At 39.9% G+C, this 23515-nt stretch overlaps 1 protein-coding gene across 1 annotated transcript in view; it reads right to left on the minus strand.

The window, feature by feature from the left end:
* Nucleotides 1–1996: 1996 nt before the first annotated feature.
* LOC149288352 (protein GREB1-like) overlaps nucleotides 1997–23515 on the minus strand; it is a 31519-nt gene continuing 10000 nt past the window's right edge. Inside the window, exons 6-31 of the mRNA XM_089491883.1 lie at nucleotides 21991–22116; nucleotides 20791–20931; nucleotides 20420–20605; nucleotides 19256–19606; nucleotides 18515–18643; nucleotides 18313–18408; nucleotides 15484–15681; nucleotides 15081–15261; nucleotides 13864–14056; nucleotides 12786–12922; nucleotides 11952–12291; nucleotides 11719–11834; nucleotides 11033–11232; nucleotides 10443–10532; nucleotides 8660–9249; nucleotides 8388–8490; nucleotides 7618–7776; nucleotides 6526–6668; nucleotides 6123–6284; nucleotides 5623–5827; nucleotides 4960–5134; nucleotides 4103–4321; nucleotides 3533–3668; nucleotides 3215–3415; nucleotides 2859–2997; nucleotides 1997–2160 (exon numbers count right to left, since the gene is read on the minus strand). Coding sequence (XP_089348009.1) covers nucleotides 1997–2160; nucleotides 2859–2997; nucleotides 3215–3415; nucleotides 3533–3668; nucleotides 4103–4321; nucleotides 4960–5134; nucleotides 5623–5827; nucleotides 6123–6284; nucleotides 6526–6668; nucleotides 7618–7776; nucleotides 8388–8490; nucleotides 8660–9249; nucleotides 10443–10532; nucleotides 11033–11232; nucleotides 11719–11834; nucleotides 11952–12291; nucleotides 12786–12922; nucleotides 13864–14056; nucleotides 15081–15261; nucleotides 15484–15681; nucleotides 18313–18408; nucleotides 18515–18643; nucleotides 19256–19606; nucleotides 20420–20605; nucleotides 20791–20931; nucleotides 21991–22116 — 4880 coding nt within the window. The remainder of the gene's footprint in view (nucleotides 2161–2858; nucleotides 2998–3214; nucleotides 3416–3532; nucleotides 3669–4102; nucleotides 4322–4959; nucleotides 5135–5622; nucleotides 5828–6122; nucleotides 6285–6525; nucleotides 6669–7617; nucleotides 7777–8387; nucleotides 8491–8659; nucleotides 9250–10442; nucleotides 10533–11032; nucleotides 11233–11718; nucleotides 11835–11951; nucleotides 12292–12785; nucleotides 12923–13863; nucleotides 14057–15080; nucleotides 15262–15483; nucleotides 15682–18312; nucleotides 18409–18514; nucleotides 18644–19255; nucleotides 19607–20419; nucleotides 20606–20790; nucleotides 20932–21990; nucleotides 22117–23515) is intronic.

The following is a 23515-nucleotide window of genomic DNA, read 5'->3' on the forward strand; positions in this document are numbered from 1 at the left end:
AATTCCACACACACCCCACCTCCTCTATTTACAAGACAATATAATACATTTCAAAATCGGAAACCTAAAATACATAAAGTTGTTTTTCAAAACAAAACAATTCTTATTATTGTATTAAAAAGAACAATCATTTTACACATAGTGTGGTAAAGGATATCGGGCCAAGATTGGATAACTGCTACAGTTAAAAATAATATTTCTAATTTATGAATAAACATACTTTATTATCTTACACAAAATGAGATTCGACGTGTAATGTTTTATTGGGTGACAACTTGTAGAGATGTGGAAAGTATTGTGTTATTACACAATAGTCTACATTCTATGTTCTAAAATGTAATGTTTCTGTCCAGCATAGTACTTTCCATGTAAATAAAGGAAATAGAGAGTTTCTCACCCAGAAATCGGTCTGTCTCACCCAGTCACAACATTTTGACCGTCTCGGCAGGTGTATCTACCAAGGCTGTCGGCTCCAGTGATACGAAACTTTTTCCAGGGCCACCACCAGAGCTTCTAGTAACCTCCAGGCCTCCTACTCCATAACCACTGCTTGTTAGGAGGAAATATGGCGGTGGTGCCCCCTACCAGCTCAGTTCCCTATGCAGCCGCCCAGCTTGCCTATATGGTAGGGCCGGCCCAGGCTCCACCGACATAATGGTCTGCATGCACAAATGTATAACGACAACCAAACACATGAATGTACATCTGGATATAAGCTTGGATTGTTCAACAATACCTGTGGGCTTAACCCTTTCTTTATTCTTCAACAAACAAGAGTCCCTATAGGTAAAGGCTAAAGATTCACGTACAAAATACTTCTCAGGAAGAAGGTCATCTCATTTATTAGTGGGTTGACACAGGGCCATATTTACACCCAAGGGTGTCGGTGCAAAGCCAATGGAGATCCCCAAATCATTGTATGGGGCTCGTCTTAAATGAGTGGGGCATTAGTAGTAAACGGGGAGAAGGGAGGGTGTATTTGAATTGCAGGAGCTTGATGGGTGTTAGTGGAGCCATCTTTAGATTGTACTGATAATCAATCTATAATCTCCAAGTTGGTGCATTACTCAAGACCAGCCAACAAGGCTAGGAAAAAATGAGCCCCCTGGCTATCTAGCATCACAGGCACATACTCCCCACTGCACACTGCATGAGAGTAATGACGTAGCGTGTGGTCGCGAACGCCCTTACACTTACACCAGGCAGCCGCTGGCCTTAAAGCGCCAGAGCCGCTCCATTATTGCTTTTCCAGCCTTAGCAAAACCTGATCTATTTTTGGTATATTTTTAAATATAAATGAAACCTCTATAACAGATTCTTTACTTCAAATTAATACAAACTTTTGTTGTACGCTACATCACCCAGAGTAGACAGACTCTAAATGTACTGAAGTCACTGTGTATACCGCAACCTGTGTTCAAGCAGCTTTCTAATTCACACACATATACTAATGCCTTACATCTGTGGTATAACTAGATCTGTAACACACACAATCTAGACACAAAGCCCTAGGGAAAATAGGGCATGTATCAAGTTTCCTAAAATAGGGAACAATGTGAAAAGTATACATAAAACTCAAAAGTATGTTTGATAAATGGCAAATAAAACAATAAAAAAAAAAGATGAATATTATGAAGATGATATAAATGCATGGTAACATTTTGAAATGCACTGTAAGAATAAGATAAATGTTTACATTTAAAAAAAATACAAAAACTGATTATTTCTTAGTGCTCAAAATTATATACAAATATATTAAATAAAAGACGAACTAGAAATAGGTAAAATAGGTAAACGTTTGGTCCATACATCCACTGTCAAGTATCGCCATGTAACAAATGGGCAGATAAAGAGGTTCCCATCTTTGGTAATAGTACCATTGGAATCCAGCGCAGAAAGAATTGTTCTCATTCGCCACCAAAATTTGTACGGAATGTATATGAAGAGAAACTATTATCGCTCTGTCCAAAACTGTCATTTGCTTGAATTTTTCTCTTTACACGTGACGTCCGGTCAAGATAAAGAGCGGTTTGTCTTCCTTGGCATTGGCTGTTTGAAACTCATCTCGCAGCCGAAATTGCCATTCGTCCTCTAGCTCGAGACGGACAACCGTTTGGCGGAGCGAGTTCCGATCTTGGCACGTTACGCACAAAGTAGCATCTAAGCAAGAGATGAAGATGTTTGCAATTTTCACTAGACATCTTAATTCAAATATGATAACACATTCAAAGAATCGTTAACATTTACAGACAAAAGAGCAACTGAATATTCAGTGATAAAGGGACACATAGCGTATATTCTACCCCCCTGCTTATACTATGTAGAAAATGGACGATGACTGATGGTATGAATTGATAATGCAATGACAGCTTTGCTGCATCTTCTCAGATAATGGATCATCGGCAGTCTCACAGTAGAGCCTCCATAGAAGATCTTAAATTCTTAACGCTGTAAGTGCCTCCTAGTCACGTCTACTAGTTATATATTTAATATTTTTAGTGGCCTCTAGAGTGGGAATGGAGCAAGATTGTGATTAAAATGATGTGGGGCCTGGGCATGGTGTGACAATAAACTAACCGGTAAGAATATTAACAGTTCAGAGAGTTTTGACTATTTCACCAGGTATATCTACCAAGGCCCAGGGCACTGAATCAGGTAAGACAAAGGTGGACATGGCTGTACTTTGTATTAAATCATCTAAGCGTGGTTTAGAGCTACATAAACGAAATAAACTATTATTACTATTGTAAGACTTGACGTCTGATTGCGGCATTTCATAAGGCAGCGAGGACTGTAAGAACCTTTTGAGACCCTTATTTTCCTTTATGAAAGAAGCATTATGGTAGAAGCTGGCTTACCTTTAAGGAACTGGAATTTTTTCAGAAAGCTGGCGGAGACAAAGGAGTCACACAGATGCAGAAGAAGCCCGCTGAATATAACCTCGGAGCAGTTAACGTTGACCGAGTGAGGACGTGAACTCACATAGCACACTCTTATCTGAGGAAGAAAGACATAGGAATTATTCATACAGACGTACCGCTCCAAAATTAGAAATATAACAATATTTAACAGCCCCCATCCCCTGAGCCTGACCATGACTCTGCCTCATATTAGTGACGGGCATCGCTTCCACAGGTAATGTTGTTGCTTTAACATTTTGTGTAGGATCAGTGGTTGGAGCTGGAAATAAAGCAATAGCACCTAGTCTTCTCACCTGGGGTCCTAGATTCAGGTAGCAATCCACAATGAGCACCGGATGGGGGCTGCTGTTCAGTGATAGAGGGAAAAACCGGTGGCTGTGGAACTGGAGGAACTTCTCCAGCAGGAGCTGCGCTGGGGCAGCCAGGATTGTGTGTTTGCTATCTGGAGCGCATATGTAGTGAGCCGTCGAAATAGATACAGAGGAGTCCAGTACCTGCCAGTGAAAACAAGGGTTAAACTGGCAAGAAACATTCAGAGACGGGGATAGATAGATAGATAGATAGATAGATAGATAGATAGATAGATATTCTGCATCATGTTTCTTGCTGACCTTTGATTTTATGTGCAATGATTTATGGCCGCCCACTGCAATTTGCTTCTTCATTACACTAAATCTGTTGAACCGACAAATCAGCAGCCCTGAGCTATTCACACGAAGATTAAAGTCAACATCATCACACGTGAACCTAAAAAATGGAAAAGATCATTGAGTTTCCAGGCACTGGGAGATCCAAACATCGTTATTTTTCCAATTCTATCATACGTAATCTCTTTTATTCGTGGCTGATAAACATTCTAGAACTCTGTCACTCGCATGTTCTAGGGAGGTGCTGTATATCATTCATATTGGAATGTAAGGGTCCTCTCAACTTCATGACATATAACCCACATGTCTGCATTCATGGGGTCATCTGGTCATATTTTACCCATGAGCTTCTCAGCGGACAATTCTCAAAAAGCAATTTGAGCATTTTCTAGGCCTAAACAAGTGGTAAAACCAAGAAGCAATATTAGCGCAGGAGCACAAGTACAGACTTTCTCAGACAATGTGACATTAGAAGACGTTCCCTTTGCAGAACATTTTGGAATCTTATAGTTTGGCGCGTTTTGGTTCACTGACCTGTTTTGGTTGTACTGTACATCGTGGGTCAGGTCCACGTTGAGTAGGATGAAGTCATGAAGGTGACAGCGGGAGAAAGGCTCTTTCTGGTGTACGCTTTTCGCTTTACTTGTCCATTTGCGCATGCCGATCAAAGCATACTGCGTAACGTCCTGTGACGCTTCTATATGTTGGAGGATGTACTTTAAAGAAACGTTCCGTTCAGTCCATGAATATTCTCTATGTACGTGAAAGAAAAAAAAAGTGGGGAAATACTTTTATGACCAAATAATTCCAAAAGCTTTGAGCTTTAATCAAACTTGCACAGTCAGTCTGATCTACTACTAATAACAGCGAAACTATTCCTTTTCAAAAGCCAAGTACACTGATGAACTAGGGTCCTAGAGGACAATTCTGGATTTTCAAGGTGGTTATCAGGATAGCTGGTGCTGTTGACCATGTTGACCATCCTGTGGTCAGACAGGAGCCTCAGGTGTCTGGTGATGGAAGTCTCAGAAACACTTGGTTCGCTATCTTTAGACCCCCCAGCTTGTCTACCCCCATCCAACCCTCATAAAGACAAAGAGGATGGAATATCCAGAGCGGTATTACTGTAACATTCCCGGGTAACTAGGCATTTAAATAATGCACTATCTGTAACTGTCTCGTCTTAATGCCTTCAGAGGAGAGGCTTCTGCGTTCATTCCATTAATGGACAAGACAGAAGACACAATCTGTGCTTGTTTGTGGTACGGACAATGACGGCAGGAACACAAAAACTTGAAACTACACAAATCAAAAAGGGACAAACACTAGGGAAAACCTGACATTTGTTTAAGGTCAGAAAAGCATCATCACGTTTGGAAATGCCATCCTACCTGGATTGATCGCCTGACCCATGAGCATCCACTGCGTTCCACATTACACAGGAGTCGTCGCAAATGACTACGAAAGGCCAGATGTCTTGGGGCCTGACTCCCAGTTCTCCTTGTCTGTTGCGCTCCAACTCCAAATTGTGATACGACAACTCTTTAATTAAGAAATGGGCAGCCCCTGGGATTATAACGAACAGGACAACAAACTGTTATCGTGCTGTAAGACAACACTACACCGCGGCAAACAACATTAAGAAACAATAACCTGTTTAATTGAAAAAAATATATTTGCTGATTTTATCAACTGCAGAACAAGCATATATATATATACATTATACAGTGTATATACTTAAAAGCCAACTCATAAGCCGAGCAGTAGTGCTTTGAAGCTCTAAAGGCACAGACAGCACACATAATAAGTCTTTATAATTAGCTGGCCTTTACATTCCAACTTCTTAATGAATACCACTGGGTAAGAAGGTCATCCCTATAATACCCTTGGATATGACAATTGTTTTAATTAGTCCACAAGTACTCACAGGCCTCATTTTACACACTATAAACATAATAATGAAATAAGCTTGTAAATGTCCACAGAAGTAGGGTATACAATAAAGTCTGTACGCGTGAAATGACGCGACTCCATTGTTCATGTTTAAAACTCACCTACTCCGGCATTGTTGAAGATACTCGGAAGGACCAACATGATGTGGTTCGGCCAGTACTTTTTATAGATCGCCATCTCGTATTCTTTGACAACTAAAATATGTAAATGACTGCTTCCATCCATAGCATGGTAGAGATTAAAAAGGCCATGCTCGTGACGGCCTGTGGTAGGGGTAAAGATGGGACTTTTCACGCAATCTGCACTCTAGGAGCAAGAAGAATGTTCAGAACATTACAAATGTAGCACATTCTATTCAGTCCAGAACATATTTCATTCAGGTTCTAAGCAGCCAAAACGAGACAAGGAGGATTTGGATAACATATTACATAGGCTGTAAGCCTATTCACCAAGAAATATTTCTATCTATTCTGTACACAATGTCCTCTCAGACACGTAATGTTAACCTTCAACTTTTTCTCAAGTCAACCAAATGACTACTAGTTCTTCTTTCTTTATCTGTTTTCTCATTAAAAAATTGTCATTAAATATTGCAGTTTACCGTGTCTGAGACAAGTGGCAACCTCATGCTCTCCAGCTGGCCTCCTGGTTGACTGAACACAAAATTATGTTCTTTGGACTTTGGTATAATGAAGTGTAGCTGGATTTCCTCCCCCAGCATAGAGTATGAAAACGCAAAAGCGTGTAGAGTTGACTCATACATCTAAAGAAAAAACACATTAACCTCAGAAAAATGCTAACGGTATTGGGAAAAATTCCACTGGAGAAATGTCCAGAGCCATTATCATTGTAGAGTCCACCATATTCAACCAAAGATGTGAAATTGCTCATTGGCCTTACCATTTATCAAAGGTATAAATACATACATTTCAAAGATATTTTTTTTAGGTAGCCTGCTTCACTGGAATAAATAAAAAAATTTATCGGGTATGTATTAGTCCTACCTGAAACCGGGGATTGTAACCCATGTATTGGTGGCACTGTTCGCAATGATGGTACGTGTTGTATGAGGCATACTTGGACAATCTCATTCGCGTTGTTGGCCGCCGAACATATATTTCTTCTTTTTTGCTGTTTGTTGGTTTATCTATTAAAATATTATTATTAATATAAAATGTTCTTTTATTTTGTTGTAACTATTTATTAATATACATCATTGAGTATGGTTTGCAAAAAAAATGAAACAAAAATATTGTGCACAAAGACCTTTTTTTTTTTTTTTTTTTACAAAATAACAGCAGTTTAAAGGATTTTTACTTCTTCAGCTTAAAGCATAATATTTTCTGGCACAGTCCTGAAAATGTCCTCTTCGTTGCTCTTTTGTTTGAAGTTGTGGTCAGCTAAAGTACCCTTAATCTGAGAGGATTTTAGGCTACCAAACTATAAAAAGACATTTTATTTTCCACATTCCATGTTCTAATTTTCTCACAAAATACTTGGGTGGGAAACAGTTCCCCCCAATACTGGCCATACTGGACTGTTATTTTCTAAGAAATCTCACCCCATTCCCTCTAGATTGTAAACTTGTGAGCCGAACCTCTCCGCCTAATGTATCAGTTTGTCTTAGTCTGTCAATTCTCATCTTGTCAGACCCCTTGAATATATGGATTGTATTTAGCGCTGCGTAAACTGTTGGCACTATATAAATAAAAGCTAATAATAATAAAATCTGGGTACAAACATATGACCAGCCTGGACAAAACATGGGTACTCACATATCATGTCAAAAATATATAAGTATTCAAATAATTTATGAACTTAAGTTAGAAGTTGTAGTTCTTTTTAGCGACCCACCAAGACATTTCCATTTCCAATATAAAGACACATCATTTCTAGTATTCTTAGCTAGGCTTTGCATTATGGTCACTTTCACAGAACTCAATATATTCCCTCCATCCTACTAGTTGTGTCGTTGAATGGTTTACACCTGCTGGAATATCATGATTGTATTTATTATTAAGGCATCAGTACATTTCTTGTACTCATTAACTGTATATATATAAAGAATTGAGGGATTCACAATAAATAATCCTTACTTTCATTGCTGACATTCTGAACGTTTGAACAAATGACACTTGCGTCTTCATACTTTGGATCGTGTAGAGTGTAATCAAAATCCATTTTTCTCATAGTCTCCACATTAGGCCATTTATCCAAAGTCTGATGGAAGCCAAGATCAGACTGGTCTCTGAAGTCTACAAGACATGCATACAAAATATTCATTTTTATTAGGTGTATCATAAAGTTCTAGCTTTGTGTTTTAGCTTCCCATGGCAACAAAGATTAAATAATTCACTATTTTCTCTTTGTCGTGTAGCAAGGTTCTAAACTTGGCTGGTACAGTAAATTGCCAAACACAGAACATCCCCTAGCTTTATCTATATCTGCCCGGCATGACTTCATGTCTCAGACAGATAAATAATAGTCCATCAGCCGCACTGTTCATGTGCTAGGAAGAGGTGTGCTCACCATCATCAAAGCAGTATTATTTTCTTGAAATTGAACCGAAAAATGGGAACCCTATGAACGTAGTGCTGTGGGGAGTGCTTTTGCGTCATCCTGGAATGAAGACATCCATGGAAAAAGAGGACCTTGGGGTCTTATCTCTGGAGTACCTGGGATGGTTGGCATTGGTCTATGGATCTAGCAGAATAAAGTTTCCCTCTACATGATATTAAACCCCTGGGTCTGTGTAAGTTAAAATATTACATAGGCACCTGCATTATACAGTGTAATATTTTTTTACCCATCACGTCTTTACATCAAGTGCACAAACACAATTATTTGTGAGAAATAAAAGACTTACTGATATTTATCTCCTGCTCATCGTAGACGTCCACCTCCGTCAGTCTGATCAGCATTCTGGACAAGATGCTGAGGAACTGCAGATACGCTCCGGTTTTTCCTACCTGTAGAAGATCATTTGACTATTAATGTTGCAAATGATAGAAATAATTAGTGTGTTTTTTTAATATGTATGTTTCTTATATTATCAGTATAGAAATATGACAGGTTCATACCTAGAACTTCACTGAAAAAATACACAGTCGGAGACACAGGAAAGGAGTGATTACTCACCTGTGGTGCTCCACTCAGCAGAAGTCGCCTTGGATGGAAGGTATCCATTCTTCCTTCATTGACATTGCTGTAGTCCATGTGGCTTTCTTTGGGTACCGTCCATTGACGGTAATATAAAGACTGCTCTGTACTAGTCATCATCTTACTCAATAACGGCCTGAAAGAGCTGGCCCAGGCGACATCGCAGTGGGGCAGGAATGAGGATGACTTAGACAGTCCACTGCTGTCTGTAGAGGTAATAATGTCATACACCAGCTTAGGAAGAAATACCACCGGTGGCTGTTTGCAGCTCTTGGCCATGGAGCACTGGGATATCTGGGGGGCAGGTCCGTTGGGAAGGCACGTCGATGAAGACGATGACGACACCGAAATGGAGCTGGGTAGGTTCTTTGCCGTCTGATTGAAGCTGTTGCCGTCTAGATGTTCACACGTTGATGGGAAAGGTTTTCTTGTGCTTTTATCTGCCGTGAGTTTCTGACTCTCCAAACTGGTCGCGCTGTCTTCGGGGTTAGAGAACACAGACTGTTGTGACGCCTCTGCTGTGTCTTCAGACATTGCTGAAAATGACCCCTCGCTACAGAGAGCCGAGCCTGGATGGGAATGTATAAATATTTCAGGGGATTAATGCAATAAATTATTCTTATATCTATAAAACATTAGTACCATAACTATATGGATCAGATTGGGGCTCCTTGTGACTCTTCAACCTGATGACATAGGAGGGTGTAGGGAGAATTCTGCCCGAATAAACAGTAAAGCCATGATGACTAGAGGGGATCGGAGGAGAAAGACGTGTGCGCATGGAAGTGAGCTGTCTGGAAACACTAAATTATGCAAAAAAAACTAGAATTGCTTTAAGACAAAACAGACTTTCTCTACCTGTGCTATATGCATTCCTTGGGAATCCCAGCAAACATGCATCGATCCTAGAGATTTATATGCCAATAAGACAAATCAATCCTGCCCACTAACATCTTCTAACAGGAGGAACATATGGCTGCCAATGGGAAATTATGTTGCTACTATCTATAGATATGTTAAGTATTTTTTGTATTTTTAACATGTGGCCAGGTTTTAGTTGTATTTATTTGTAAATTGCAATTATCATAATTCACGATTTATCATCTATTCACGATCGATCTCTGGATTGCTGAATAAGTAGCTTCATGGGTCTGTTGAGGATAAATGTTTACTCCTTAAAAATATAGATCAGTAGATATATTGTACATTTTAGCTGTTTATTCATTTGAATGTAGTATCCGAGACACTTCAGAAATAGCGAAGCATTACACAGCGTTATTTGCACACATTTCGATTTTGTAATACAGATCGTTTCCTCAATCCCATGAGACTGAATTACTCTAGTATAATTCCTGAATTAGCAAACAGAATATATTTAATTTTTTCTAGGCAAGCGTCTCCGGCTGTCAATATTAATTTAATAGGCATCTATTATATTGATAGATCGAGTCTAATTGGACAATTACTTCTGTTTTTTTATTTTACATTATTATATTTTTAGGTAAAATGGCCTTACCATTAACAACTATTTAAAAGTTAAATTTAATCATGGCACAGGGTTAACCAAGTAAATTTTTTATTTTATTTGATATTAAAAAATCAAAACGTCTTTCATGACTCACACGCTACCCTTTGATAATAAAGGTGACATTAACTTGGGGATACGCTAAAATTAAACTATTTCTATGTAGGGGAAAATATAACTTGACAAGTAAACTGTATAATCCCGCTGTGTTTTGTGGCTGTCAAGGCGGACTCTTACCTGAAGCTTTAGAACACAGAGAAGAAGAAGCGGAGTCGTGCGAGTGAGATCGCTGTCTTTTATCGATGCTTGTTTTTTCATAATTCGAACCTATTCAATAAGAAAAGAACATCTATAGCGCACACTGTGTAGGTCATATAACGCTAAGCACACTGCTGTCCATTTATCACCACAGCACCAAAACATTCGTAATTGATTTGGTAGTCAGGGGCACAAAGTTGGGAGGGACATGGTCTCGCACCCCTAGCAGGAGATAAAGCAGCCTGGATTTGAGGCTTCTGAGTAATCAGTTATGACGCAGGGCTAGGACTGGATTAAAGAGTCCACTTGGGCACTAGGTAGGGTACCAATATGACAATACCTTGGCCTCTTCATTCTTGAGCCCTCTCTGATTTCCTACCCTTCTCGTGGAGAGCGAGCCTTATCCACCAATAACAATAACTTAACATTTAGATCTTCAGTTGTTAGACCGCGGCTGACATGACCAATACTGTCATTTATCATAATTTCTCTGGTCCCTGATTCCTAAAACTAAATCTATGAGCCTGGAAAACGAGGTGCTCTGAAGAAGTCTGGATGCGAGTTCATACCATCAGTCACCACCTCCTCATCTTCGATGTCGGTGCTGCTTAGTTTTTCTGGATCGGCGTCATGGACGCCCCTGCCTATACCTTTATCCAACGATATGGTTGTATTGATAAAGCAGGAGGCTAGTCCAAGCTCTTGTTCAATCATTGTTCTTTCCCACGTGGAAAACTGTAGCAAGCGAAGGTCGCAGTACCTCAGTGATCTAGATACAGAATGCAAACAATTTAGCCTATTTAAAAAAAAAAAAAAAACACGGATAAAACCCTTTTATGAAGATACAGCATGTATGTGTATGTAATAAATATAAAATAGACATATGCAACACGCAATGCATTGTGGCTTTTATGTTGGCCATGAAAGAACCAGGAAATCAAAATCAGTGTAAGTAGTAAAGTTGGTATGGCCCATCCAAGGAGTCATACTTGCACCTGCATGCATCAGACCTCAGCAAGATTGGGGCATCAGTGCGCAAGCAGGGAACCTTAGATTACACTGAGTGACTCCCTAAAACTGCAAAAATCTCAAATATATCACAGGCCTTTTAAATGACTACAAAGAATGCAACCCAGGACCATCTGGATATAAGGACCAAGTAAGACTTGTCATCTTATAAGGGGAATCACATGGGGTAAACTGATCTTATGCACTTGGTTTTTGGTTCTTCTATGTACTCTGATTTCAGGGCTACCTTGGAAAAGACTCCCCGAGTGGTTCCATGCCACTATATATCAGTATACACGGGAGGCCTTCCAGTTCCATGAAGGTCTTTGGCTGCCAGTCTTCGACGTCCCTCTTTTGCCAGACCTGTCAAACAATGACCATGAGAATTACTGTTCTGCCATCAATTCAGAAGAGTTACCATTTCTCAAATGGCTACATCTACAAGGGATTGCTAAAAAAAATCTGTAATATTTAATTTACCTTCAACTGATCAACAAAATGCTTTCCAATTGTGACCGCAGAGCTGGCGTTTCCCAGTATAATTTCGAAACAATGCTGCAGACCAAGCCGTTCCCTGACATGGCACAGGCGCTCAAACGCCAATGTGGCCAGCGGAATAAACGGGATCCGTAACAGAACCATAATTCCATGGCCGCTCGGACATTGCTTTGGAGAGTTGAGAAGGTTCTGTATGATTTCCAAAGTCTCGACCGATGTGTGATTCTTCATCTGTGATAAGCCGCATACGGCCATCATGGCGGCTGAGTAATGCTGGATGAGAAGAAACGTCCGGATGACTGCGCTGTGAATCTTGGAAAACCTAACGTGATACAAAAAAAATTATAAAATGAGTGGACTGTTCAAAGGGTTATCTATTACATTATCTATCGTTGGAGCAGCATCGCTAGATAATTGAAGAACCATCAAGTTTAGGGAAAAGTCAGCCCTAATTATACTAAAGGAGAGGTTAATTAAGAATGAAATTAGCCCATTAGATAGGCAACGGGCCACATTATAACTGAAAAGTCAGGGGCATATGGATCACGTGACACACAAGGTTTCCCAGGAACTTGATGGGATCTCAAAAACCTGGTCAGTTGGCTAGATCCCACCGACCATAGTAAAGGATACCGACTCTCCACACAATATATTATATACAGATGTGAGTGGGTAACGATTATAATTTCAGAGTATGTTTCTTCTCCCAAGAAAATACAGTAGACTTTATACACAGTGACAAATGAAATGTTATTTCCAGCTACCCTTTTTCAATTAAATGGGAATAATATGCTTGATTACACACACGTATTGTACCTTTTTCCTAAAGCCAGCACAATGGCTTCAAAGGAGCTGTCGTGGCGTAGCAATGGGAGGCTGTGTCCGGAGACCGTGGACTCGACAAACTCAGACAAGCCAAAGTACTTCCTATTTTCATAATACAATTCCATTCCCTATAACATGAATAAGATAAAAATCATCATCTATATGCAACTGACAAAGTAATACATTCTAATTATGCACCAAACGGTTTTCTTGTTCATGGCAGCGCATACACATGAACATGTACACACGCTTACACATACATTATACACGTCAAGAAGCAAAGATGTGTTAATGGAGATGAGGGTTTCTAAAAACAAACATTAAATACATAATTAATATATTATTAATTAAAAGAAATCTAAATTCAAATTACTTTCCCTTTTATATACATACATTTATATGCATTTACACCTCTAATTTCTCATTTCAAAATGTAATAATAATGATATTATTATTATTTTATTATTATTATTATTATATATTTTCTACTTTTCATCATGACCCTTATAAAAAGAAAAAATCAGTTATGAAAACTTACTTTTCTTACTTTTTTCTAAACCAAAGTTACATTTTATGCATTTTTTTGGTATTTAAAAAATTTAGCTTGAGTTTAGCTTCTAAACTCAAGCCCAGGTATATTTAAGGCTTGACGAAGACCCAAAGGGGACAAAATATTGCCGTTTGTGCATTAAAGATCACTAAAGGCAGAAAAAAAAAGGACGACATCTCCTCTCCCCACTCATAAAATGAACACAGTGTCTGTGGGTTATTTCCTGAGAGTCAGAATATAATAAGGCACTGGATGTGTATCTCTCTCCTATTCTTCTCGATCACAATAAAGTTATTGTAGATAAGGAATTATTGGGAAAAGCTGTAGAGATAAGAATTCTTAACACAGCAAGCGTTCAAATGTTATTAAATTTGCAACATTGTTACACAAATCTGCATTAATCCCATTTAGTTACATATATATAATTGTAATCATTTTTCCTTTAGTCCAATTTGGCCCAATTTTTTAAATAGCAGGAATAATGGCTAAATATTTCTTGTTGAAGTATCCGATACATACATGGCTGTGCGACGAAGGCCAGTGTATTTCATTATAAGGGCTGACGCGGGTGTTTTGTGTTTGCAGGGCGTACGGGAAGGACGTCACGTGCAAAACCAAAATGTTCGGGGCGTCCGTAACCTCTCTGCAGTTCAGCATTCTGTCCACAAGCCCCGCGGGGGAGTCACTCGGGGGATAAGGGCTGCAAAGCGAGCTGCCGAGAGAATCATAAAAATATAACTTTAAATCCACGAATATTCAATATAAAAAAAAGACAGAGGACGCATAGCACGGCATTTTAACTAAATCCCTGTAAATTGAGCCCGAGGTTCGACGTGCCACTGGCCCCCACGAGCTGGTTAAAGGTTGGCCGTGAGCACCGGCGGTGAAGTGCCTCTCATATAATTGAGTCGGCTTTTCGTTGCAATGTCGCTGTTTGTGTCTCTGCATTAATACGTGGGACTGGCGCTCTCAGATATTGTGACTTCTGTCTTTTTAACGTGGCGTATTTAATGGAATCTTGTGTATTCCACGCTCCTTTGTGTTGTGTCTAATTGAGACCGGCATAAAATCTCGCTTGTATGCATTTCATGTGATTTTATGTAATTGCCATGTTTGATTATGTTAGGATGCGTTGTACTCGAGTGCTATCCAACTTTTTGATGTCTTCCTGCAGAATTACAGACGGACGGATACGCGGCTCTGGCCACAGAAATAAAATACGCAATATGTTTACAGAGTCACGGATTTTGATTTCGGGAAGAAAAATGCATGGCTCCTAATTTATTTTGAAAACATAGGTGGTGCCGGCCCTGATAACATCTATGTCACGAATCATTCTGCGTGAGGCTGGACTTATCTACAAGGCGCAAAACTCCACTGGAACTCTCGTGTTTAGAAACATTGGTATTAGAAGACAATTGGTAATGGTGGGGCATCTAAGGTGAAATTAGTATTATATAGGAGGACAGAACACAGGTAGCTTCTAGCAACCACTACGCACCTCCACCTCTGAGCCACCCCTTGATACATGGTGCTATAGGCCTTGTGCGCCTAATTGGAAATCCAGCCCTTACCCTATGGTCTCATCACTAGCGGTATCTGTTAAACTGACCCGAGACCACACAGACTTTGCATTTCACATCACTAAGTTGGCTTGGGGCAGTGTATTACTTGGGCCCCTAAGCTTTGTTTAAAGTTATCCTCTGTGGCAAAAAAAAAAAGAAAACGCCAAATACCTGGTGAGATCCCAGTGGGCATGGTCATTAATGAGGACACACAAGGTGTGGGGGTTCTGGATGGCTCTTTGAATGAACGTCTTGAATTTGCCCGATGAATCAACGTCCAGTTTCATGATGTACTGTTCCAAACATTGCTTTGTGAGTTGATCTTTTTCAAGACCGACTTCTAGTAGGACACCTGAATGTTAAAAAAATATATATATTAATGTTTCTGTATTTTAAACTTTTTAAATAAATTGGTTCAATGAATGTCTCCTCTTTAACAACATGATCGTACAAAACAAAAAACCACAAATCAAATGCATATCCGTATCTATTTGTAAAAGAATGTGACAACCTGCTTTAAAGTAGTTAGAATATAGAACAGGTGCTTTAAATATTAGATACACTTAACCCGTACCTGAGTTCCAGAGATAGGACAGGGTTTGCTGATATGTAACCTCTGATGGAGGGACACAGATAAGAAAATCTACTTTCTCAAAGGATCCCAGATCCAGGTTCTGAGTGCTGGAGTCCGCGATGGAGCACACATGAGATAATAGCTTCTGAGCCACCGCCAGCTGCGATGGACGGATCTGGTGCCACTCCACGCTATAGCCTGAAACGGAAAAAGACGAGATATAAACGGGGTCAAAACAAAGCTAGCGAGAGGTCTTAATCTGTTAATTTAAAGGGAAATGATCACACCATGATACTTAATGGTATCAGGTGTAAAATTAATATTATACAGACAGTATAAAGGCTGATAATTCTGCTTATACATATAGGAGGCACAAGCATGATCTTACATATTGTCCCTATCCTACATTTGCGGTACCTTCACAAAAGTCTGGATTTTGGAGTGGCAGAACACAACAGTATCCCTTGAAATATGTGCCTTAACATAAACATGTGATGGATAATTCTGACGGCAGCTGCCGTTTAACTCTACGTTTACTCTACGCAATTGCTCTATAAATGCCAAGATCGGAGGGTGCAGGGCGATCTAAGGATCACAGCACAGCAGTAAATTATACTTTGACTATTTCACAAGTTGCCTACCAGATATCAAAAATCAATGATAAACAAAATTCCAACCTGCAGCGCCAGGGAATATGTCAGCGCTGAGTAAACAGGTATATTCTAAGAAACGGGTTCATTGAACACAAAGCTTGCCGGTGTGTTGGCGCCACCTCCTGGTAACAGAAGAGTATGCAGGTGGGAGGGTTACATGGCTGTTGATAGCACATAAATGCTGGGATTTGGGGCTTTACCAAAACTATGAGTTATTACTAAATATGAAATGTAAAGCATTGGGAACATTCCCCTCGGTTCTAGTTAAAGTGGAAACATTCACAGGTTTTTACCCACAAAAGGTCACAGTGTCTCATAGCTGCCAACAGTCCTGAATTTGCCTCATGCCCTAGCAGATGTTTCTATTGTTGTCACAGGCAGCAGCTCTACATGCTCAGTTCCCTTAAATGGGCCTTTGTGAGTAAAAAACGACGAGATGGGACACAAAACAACACATCCCGGGAAAAGGATAACCAGATTAGGAAGTTAAATCACTTCAGGGCGGGAAGTTAATAACGTAATGCTAGTTTTAGCACATTCAGACAGAGATCTGAGACTTCTTGAGATTAACTTTTACACTAAATTGCAATTACCGTAATTGACAAAAACAAATCACATGTTCCAGGTAGTTTGAATAGGACCTGCGATGGCGACACTTCAACTTTAAAATGGAACGGATTCCGGCACAGCTTTAAGCATCATTAAGCGGATTAAAATTACCTACGGCTTGTGCTTCTCCGGGGTGAAATATTCCTTTAAAAATAAGGGGCTATTTTAACTCAGTACAACCGAGGCTGTGGCAAGTATTGGCAAAGCTAATTAGATTCATATATTGAAACCGCTCTCTCTCTGCTGCACTCCACCCTATTAATCAGATTAAAAAGATCAGATAAAATAATGGAAATTATGACAGATAGAACCAAAGATGGACCTTCTCATATATATATATACACCGTATTTGCTCGATTATAAGACGACCCCCCAAAATCTGAATATTAATTTATGAAAAAAAGAAAAAGCCTGAATATAAGACGACCCTATAGGAAAAGTTTTACCAGTAAATGTTAATTCATGTAAACTATGTGAACAATTGTTTGTTAATAAAAGCTACGACTGAGAAAAATATTTTGTTTTTATTTCCTTTTTTTTCAACCTGCCCCCCCAGGCTTGCCACTCTGCCACAGAAATGCGTTATACCCCATATATGCCACTGTGCCCCATGATATGCCTTTTAACCCTCTAAATGCCACTGTGCCCCATGATACACCTTTTAACCCTCTATATGCCACTGTGCCCCATGATATGCCTTTTGACCCCCTATGTGTCACTCTGCCTCCAGAAATGCCTTATACCCCTATATGCAACTCTGGCATTTAGGGGGTTAAAAGGCATATTATGGGGTAGAGTGGCATATAGGGAGGTATAGGGCATTGCAGGAGGCAGAGTGGCATATAGAGGGTTAAAAGGCATTTCTGGCGGCAGAGTGGCATTAATGGGGGTTAAAAGGCATTTCACAGAGCACTCTGCCCCCATTTAACACTCCCTCCCTCCTCAAAACTCCAAACGGTGCTTACCGGGGGACTCAGAAGCACCGGTAAGTTGGGGGGGGCATAACACAGGAGGATCCAGGGATCTGGATCTTAGTCTCATAGTCAGACCTATTTGAGGTCTGATTATAAGACGGCCCCGATTATAAGACGAGGGGTATTTTTCAGAGCATTTGCTCTGGAAAAAAACTTGTCTTATAATCGAGCAAATACAATATATATATATATATATATATATATATATATTACTCATCTGAAAATAAAACTAATATTTGATCCTGATATAAAGACTCAGACGTTAATCAGTCGTTGGTCTCGTCTTAGATCCAGGATAGCCATATGCCTACCCTATGGATGTTTAAATTCCCTCTCTGTATCAGCCTCTGCCGCCTATTAGAAATAATCCAATGAGCTTTACCTATTCTACACAGAAAAGCTCCAGGATATCTTTACAAATGCCAGGGTTACTCTTGAATTGCCCCATATCTGGAAGTCTACGTGATTGTACTGCTTGGGGGTGAATGGAAGGGATAGCGAAAACCTAAACAGATTGAGGGGGTCTCAAATAGGAGGTGATTCCTACAAGATATACCTGGACATTGTGTGTGGAACCCTCCACTTTCACTTACTGGAACAAGTTGAAGGCTTGGTCTCTGTAGTCGATGAAGAAATTGCTCGTTGGCGCTCTTGGTGGAAATTATCCAGTAGAACATCTATATCGTCATCTACAAAGACAAATCCGTTATCGTTCCAATACCCAAGTGATTACCGCTACTGCAAGTTTAAATCTCTGCCTATTCTCCAAAAATACAAAAAAAAAAGAATATATACCTGAACACAAAGCGGTGAAATATGCCCCCAACGCCTCCACCTTTCCACTAACTAATTCACGGTTAACTTCTTTCAGGCAATCAGCTGGTGAAAATATGTTTTCTGCTAAAATCCGTGCTTGGAACTTCCCTAAAAGGTAAAAATAACAATTATGGCAAAATGGCTAGTCATTTAACAAATAGGGTCACAAAGTACTTATTATTATTATTATCATTTTTATTATTACATATTAACCCCTTAAGGACAATGGGCGGTCCCTAAACCCATTGAAAACAATGCATTTTGCCCTTACATGTACAGGCTTTGTCATTAAGGGGTTAATTATAGTGCGCCAGCAGATGAGGGAAGATGCAAAATTAACAATAACATTAAAATTAACAATATACAAAATGATCACATACTGGAGGGGGGTCTTCATCTTTTGAAGTTGAGTCATTCAAACCTAAGGTTGTGTTCACCATTTTTACCTCAGCTTCTTTCAAGACAGTGGCCATATTGGGGTTTTATCGTCCCAGTTGGAGGGACATCATTTTCCACTCATCTCCTAGCGTCTACCTTTGAAAAACCACCCCAAAGCCATCAAAGTCTTTTATCCCATATGTTCTAGAGCCCCATTAACAGGTAAAAGAAAGGGTTTGTAGTTTTGTACTACTTCACGAAACCTTTTCCCCTTCTAAATGGAATGGGAAGAGGTTCTACTAATGTTTCCACAGAACTCCATAGCAATGACCACGTGGTTACCTGTTACTACCACGCAGGAGTCAATGTCGGTGTGTCTTGAAGTGCAGATAACGACCACGTAGTTTGTCTGAGACAGCTTCCCCTCCACCAGCAGCTTAAACATTTCAGAGAGCCCCTCGGCTAACGAGTAGCCGCATTCCATGATCCTGACGCTTTCGTTGCAAGAACTGGCGGCGAGGCCAGCCAGCCACGGGAGCTGAGCGGCCGTCACCGGGGTTATGGGGCTCGGGAAGTGAGGGAATGACTGGGACACGCTGTGCTGATACTGGCGAATCTCCGCGAGGTGCGTCTCCCTCCACGAACGCATGAATATCTGCTCTAAATCCTCTATTAAAGGCACCTGGCCTGGAGCTGAAAAAAAGAAAGAAGGATGAGACAGGGAGACCAGCGATATACCATCTACCCAAAACACACAACGGAAGATAGCAAGAAGCAATCGTTCACACAACAGAAGAGATTAGGAAAATGTTGGGTGTGGGATCAAAGCAGGTTCTCTGGATCACAAGTTCTCCAGAAGGTAGCGCGGGGGCTACTGGGGGCTACTAATGAGTAGACCTTGAGTTACCAGCACACTCCTTACGTGAAGGAGGGCCCTGTGTATGTATCTGTTTCAGGACAACAAACCCTCAGAAAGAAATACAATACAAAAAACATAAAACAAATATGTGAACCATACCCTTAATCCCAACCCGGCACAAGAAAAAACTTTTATTTATCACAATGAAATAAAAAGAGTGAAGAAAAAAACTACTGAGAGAACCCTGACACGGGTAATTCCATCAAATGATGGATGTTTTTTTACTCTAGTTTCGCTGATTTTTGTAAATAACTTGTTACTCGTTTTTTTTCAAGTTCTAAAAAATAAGCTATTATGTAAACTTAACTAACTAAATGTTCTACCTCCAAATTTACTAAAATAGCTTTAAATCAATAGCAGAAAATACAAGAGAACTCAAGTTCCCTGCCATTTAGTAGCTTATTCTGCCCCGCAGAACAGCTAGAATTGCCCCTTTTTCCATGGAAAAAGGGAGTCATTTGGGCCACGTACGTCAGTACTAGATAAACACCCATAGACCTCTTAGTACAAGTTCTTCTGGAGCAAATCCTTCAAATAAGATCAAGCCCTGGTCTTTAAGGAAGACAAAGAGGACAGCGTCCACTCACCCAGCTGTACCAGGTAGTACACGGTAAGCAAGAGCTGCATTTCTTCTGAAATGGGCTGTATGGAGCTCGGTCCGTACTGTCCGTACGCTTTGGGCATAGACTGAGAGTTTCTGTAACAATTGTGTAAGAGGTGGCTGACGGTGACATCGTTGACATTACCGCAGAGGTAAGGGAAGTTTCCATGACCTGCGGGGAATGAGATAAATAATTAGCACTAAAAGCAAGGAGAGGGGCAGAAGATAGACGTGTGAGTGAGTCCTGTGGTCATACGGAGAATGTTGAGCACTTGGTGAAGAATACTCTTAAAGGCTTTTATATACGGTTTGGGTTACAGACCCAGTATTCACGAAATCGTATGGTGTTTGACGTACCTTTAAAGATGACTGGCTTAGTCATGCATGTTTTCAGCAGGTTTTCTGGCACCGATACAGGTTCCCCTGTGGCCACCATGGTAGATGACGGGAGTCCAGACCCTGGGGTGGGCTGTGGAGCATAGGCCTGACCTGGACTATCTGCATCAGAGGGGGGAAAAAACAAACTATCAGTATAATAAAACATTTTATTTCCAAATATTCCTCCATTAGTGTAAAAATAACATGGGAATTCATTTGTAATTAATTAGGGTTTCTGGGCATCTGCTGGTGGCTTATAGCCTGGGATTTGCAGACCTTCCGCTGGGATCTCATATTAACTTGTCTTATTTTAATGGGTTTGGCAAGTTTCTAAAAAGAGAATCTGTTGCCTTTGCAGCTTTTACCATCATTGAATGAAACCGGCCCATAATGTGTGCTTTTTGTTTGTCAATTAGAATAGAGATATGGAAAAGTTTGCTTTAGGGACGTTCAGACTGGTGGCAGCCTGTGGCAGAATCAGTATTATCTAATCAATGTCCTGTCCAGCAGTTTGCTTGCCTGAATCAATGATCAGTGACTTAAACAAAAGAGCAGATATAAATTAAAGTAAAGGAATAATGAACATGAAGATTATATTCCCCCCCCCATGGTATACAAACTTTTTATTAAATACTTTACTAAATAATTAAGTAAGTCTGTTGCTCAACGATCCACACACTGCACAGCCGACTGCGATCTAATGCACGGATCTGGATTATTGCCTTTTAATTTCATCTAGTGTGAAATATAGCAATTTCTACACATACTAAATGTCGTGGAAGCCCAAATAGTGTGAAAATGAATAAATCTGCACTCTAATTATAACTAAAGGACTGGGGCAGAAAATGAAACTTTGTTACGTACAAAATTGAAAGTTACGCAATAACTAATAATAATTTTAAATTCATAATCCTAACCTCATATGCAAATAGAGATTATTTGCATACAAGGAGGATCATTTGCTTCAATTATACGACTACTATATGACCAATTTTTTAAAAAAAAATTCCTTTGGCACCGATATTGTCCAGGATTAGTAATCATTTCAAAAAATCTGTGTGGGGAGAAATAAAACTGAATAGAAAATGAGCATCAATGTAGTGCATCTATTACATTTATGTGTTTTGTTACAGGTTTTGTAGCAGATACTCGTAATCGAATGCATACGCGTGAACTCACAGTCTTTTCCAAAGCCGCTGGCGTTAAGCAGGCTGTTTTGCTGATAGCTGGTGTCTGTTGAAGATGGAGATTCTGGGGACCAGCCTTTGAGGCGCTTTTTGGGAGGGCCAGAATTTGTTAAATTGCCTGAAAAACAAAATATGACAATAAAGTCTACACGCTCAGTCTTTCCTTACAATGGGAACACTAATTTAATCAGATTTGAGAAATCTACTTTAAAAACAAATCGTTCAGGCGTTGCAGGGTTAAACAGCAATTGGATGTGGGGCGCAACAAGTCAGCAAATCATAAAACCAGATTCTAGCTGGATCATTCATTACTTACAACAAGAGGCAGTTTGACAATGGGGGCCACAAAAATATATCTAAAAATATGTATACTTTATATATATATATATGGTAATGAACACATGTGAAATAAATACCTAAAGGCAATCCCCAGTGATGTCACCATGACATCAGAGGTACCCTCTAGTTTTGAGAAATAAAAGTTTAAACTTTATAGAATAGAAGGAGATGGACGCCTTTCAGTAGAATTGACATATAGTATATATATAATTCAATGAAGGCAAGCAGAGCGCACACTATCTGTCTATACCATAATCTCCACTAGGTGGCAGCAGATATGCATAATGTGTTTGACCTGTAAGCAGACATTACTAAAGCCAGCGAATGCCCCATCACTGTATGCAGGCACTATTATTTCCTCCCCATATTAATTAGAGTACCGTATTTGCTCGATTATAAGACGAGGTTTGGGGGGGGAGTGTTAAATAGGGGGCGTAAGGCATTTCTGGAGGCAGAGTGCTCTGTGAAATGCCTTTTAACCCCTTTAATGCCACTCTGCCTCCAGAAATGCCTTTTTAACCCTCTATACGCCACTCTGCCTCCTGAATGCCTTAAACCTCCCTATATGCCTTTTAACCCTCTAAATGCCAGAGTGGCATATAGGGGTATAAGGCATTTCTGGAGGCAGAGTGGCACATAGGGGGTCAAAAGGCATATCATGGGGCACAGTGGCATATAGGGTTAAAAGGCATATCATGGGGCACAGTGGCATTTAGAGGGTTAAAAGGCATATCATGGGGCACAGTGGCATATAGGGGGTATAAGGCATTTCTGGGGCAGATGTGCATAACTGGGGGGCAGGTTGGAAAATAGAAGGAAATAAAACCAAAATATTTTTCTCAATCATAGCTTTTATTAAAAAAAAAATAGTTTAGATGAATTAACATTTACTGGTAAAACTTTTTTCCTATAGGGTCGTCTTATATTCAGGTTTTTTCTTTTTTTCCTAAATTAATATTCAGATTTGGGGGGGGGGGGTCGTCTTATAATCAGGGTCGTCTTATAATTGAGCAAATACGGTATTATTGACAGTAACGAGCGAACCATCACCAACCTAAAACTGAAGATCTGGGTGGTGCAGGTGGATTCCCCTTCACTGATTGGGAGCAGAGGGATCCGTTAATATTCTGGGTCAGAGTTGGTAAAAATGCATTATCTGTTCAGTAAAAAAAAATATA

This window comes from Sceloporus occidentalis, unplaced genomic scaffold (genome assembly GCF_023333645.1).
Source record: "Sceloporus occidentalis isolate IW3139 unplaced genomic scaffold, rSceOcc1.0.p SCAF_52, whole genome shotgun sequence".
Classification (NCBI taxonomy): domain Eukaryota; kingdom Metazoa; phylum Chordata; class Lepidosauria; order Squamata; family Phrynosomatidae; genus Sceloporus; species Sceloporus occidentalis.